Consider the following 2,687-nt stretch of genomic DNA (forward strand, 5'->3'; position numbering starts at 1 on the left):
GTTGTAGCTGGTAAAGGTGGAGCTATTTCAACGTTTATATACAGTTTTAGTCGAATCAGGGCCCTTAAAAAGGATCACTGAATAAATCTGAGATGATAAATGTGGTGAGGGGGGAAAAAGCTCTGTATCCAGTTTTGGACTTTTCTTTAATCTTTGCTTTTTTGTGAAATATTGGATCATTTTGGCCCTCAGATGAAACCATGTGACATAGGGGACACCTGAAACATGACAAGTATTTGTTTATCTATAAGGCTCTCATGGAAAAGGTTGTCCTCTGGACCGTATCAAACATTATCTTATGACTACTATCACTGAGTTCCTCCAGTTCATACTAGTGTTTAATTCTTATGCTCCTGCTACCTGGAGTGGAATTCTTTACAAAGCACCCGAAGGATCAATACTCCTGTATCCCTTATTGGTGAATTTAAATCCATGAGTAAAAATTATTCCTCTGTTTGCTGCTGTTTTACTTAAATTGTTATATATCTTGTATGAACTGTGCTTTTATAGTTGCTTTAATTACTGTTATCTTTTTTTTCATCAGTGTTTTAATTAACTGTACTCTTATATTTTAATTGGTGTTTGTGTAGTGTATATTAGAAAATCCCTGCTTTGGGACAAAAATGATCACTTAATATAAAAAATAAAACCTCTTTGATCTCAGTGAATTGACAATAATCTGAATATATTGTGAAGTTGCTGCCGATGCTCCTCCTTTAGTGTTGGTACGGTTTTTACCACAGATCACAGTAACCCCTGCCAGAACTAAACATTTAATATGAACTCCGTGACGTGAAATAACACGTTCATGCTCCTCCAGTCATATGGGAATGAATATCACCGCAGAGACACAGATCTATACAGCATGTGTCTTTATTGATCTAATTATGAGAAATTATACATCGGAACCACAGGTTAGAGCTGGAAGAAAAAAAAAAAAACTGTGATATAACCTTGTTTAATATTGTTTTATCTCCAAGCTCCCAAAGCACATGTTCATTTAAATACAGTCAAACACAACACACGGCAGCCAACAATGCCGTAATGGACAGAAGAGCTGACGGGAGGAAGTGGATAATGGTTTGGTGCAGATCTGCTTCACGAGAACTTCCTGTGGGGTCACGCTGGCGTCAACCTTTGTGGAGGAAACAGACAACGTTGATGACAAACAGGAACAAAACAGAATGCATACGTGTGATTGAGACAGTGAAGAGGGAGAGAAAACATGGCCGACAGAAAGACTTGCCTCTGTAGTGAACTATAGAACAGGCTATTCATAAACGTCCTTCTTGTCTGCGATATATTGTACAATTTCCTCAGGACTCATCAACTTCTCTGCTTCTGCGTCAGGGATCTCAAAGCCTGCAGGAGAAACACACAGAATACAACATCCTTTAATTTAACACACAGACTGCAGCCATCCGTCTACCTGGTCCCACGAACGCCACCGAAAGATATTCAGTTTGCAATGAAAAAGAAACCAGCAAGCCCTTTTCATTTGAGAAGCTGTACCAGAGAATTGTTGGCACTTTTAAAAATAATGGTTTAAAGGATTTATCAATTCATCTAATTCAATTTCTGTCAATCGACTCATCAATACATCAACTAATCCTTGCAGCTCTATTCTCATACTTTTACCTGGAAAACGCATCGTCACAAAGCTGAACACGGACCAGTTTGTACTACTACTAAACTGTACTAAATGTGTATTCACATTACACACACACACAACAAGCTTTTAAGATAAAAAAAAATAAATTAAGCACTTTTCAAGTACTAAACCAAACACTCTGAACCTCCAAAACATACAAATTAAGCATTTTCCAAACGTATAAGACTCTAAACGAACCCATAGTATTATACATTTGATCATGTTAGCCTAAAAATGCACTCATACAGTGAATAAACACACAAATCTGCACTCATTTATAACGGCCTTTCACTTCTGCACCAAATCAGAGCTGTTTAACCTAATTAATTAATACCATTTCTTCTTTGCTGGCCTGATGGCTGGGTCCTCACTTTGGAATAGTTTTCCATGCTGTGCACCCTATGACTACACACACAAACACACAGAGGTTGACGTGCCGGCAGACCAAACTCACCAAACTCATCCTCCATGGCCATGATGATCTCCACCTGGTCCAAGCTGTCCAGACCCAGGTCTTTCATGAAGTGAGAGGATGTCTGCAGCTGTGGAGCAGAACGTAACACGGGCATTACAAATGTCACACACACACACACACAATCGTGATCAGAATAGAAATCATAAATCATTCAAAAAGGCGTCTCGTTTACATGATCCCAGGAAAGAAAGAAACAAATCACTTGTGTGGATGTTAACGTGCTCTCTGACAGACCAAACCAAGTCTAGCAGACCATCATTGACAAAATGAGTGATTCTGGCTAGTTGTAACCTAGTAAAAATCCTTCAGATAAACAAACAAACAAAAACATTAACACACATAAGCTGTCATGTAAACCGACAACCCTTTCATCCTTCACTGACAGTTCTTCAGCTAGCTGGCGGTCCGCTCACCTTCTCGGGGTTGATCTTGTCGTAGAGCTTGAGGACATACATGACACGATCTCTGATGACCTCTAGGGTGAAGGGGGGCAAGTCTCCATACTGTCGGCAAAACACGCCCACTGAGGGGACCTGCGGAGGAGGAAGAGGAGGATGAAGG

The 2,687-nt window shown here is 39.7% G+C and overlaps 1 protein-coding gene across 1 annotated transcript in view; it reads right to left on the reverse strand.

Annotated features, from left to right (window-relative positions):
* Positions 1-855: 855 nt before the first annotated feature.
* The window catches only part of ndufab1b (NADH:ubiquinone oxidoreductase subunit AB1b), a 2,006-nt gene continuing 174 nt past the window's right edge, over positions 856-2,687 (reverse strand). Inside the window, exons 2-5 of the mRNA XM_035655003.1 lie at positions 2,540-2,682; positions 2,106-2,193; positions 1,247-1,362; positions 856-1,135 (exon numbers count right to left, since the gene is read on the reverse strand). Coding sequence (XP_035510896.1) covers positions 1,271-1,362; positions 2,106-2,193; positions 2,540-2,682 — 323 coding nt within the window. The 3' untranslated portion in view covers positions 856-1,135; positions 1,247-1,270. The remainder of the gene's footprint in view (positions 1,136-1,246; positions 1,363-2,105; positions 2,194-2,539; positions 2,683-2,687) is intronic.

Source organism: Morone saxatilis, unplaced genomic scaffold (assembly GCF_004916995.1).
Source record: "Morone saxatilis isolate NCDOM2014 unplaced genomic scaffold, NCSU_SB_2.0 Contig14, whole genome shotgun sequence".
In the NCBI taxonomy this organism is placed as follows: Eukaryota; Metazoa; Chordata; class Actinopteri; family Moronidae; genus Morone; species Morone saxatilis.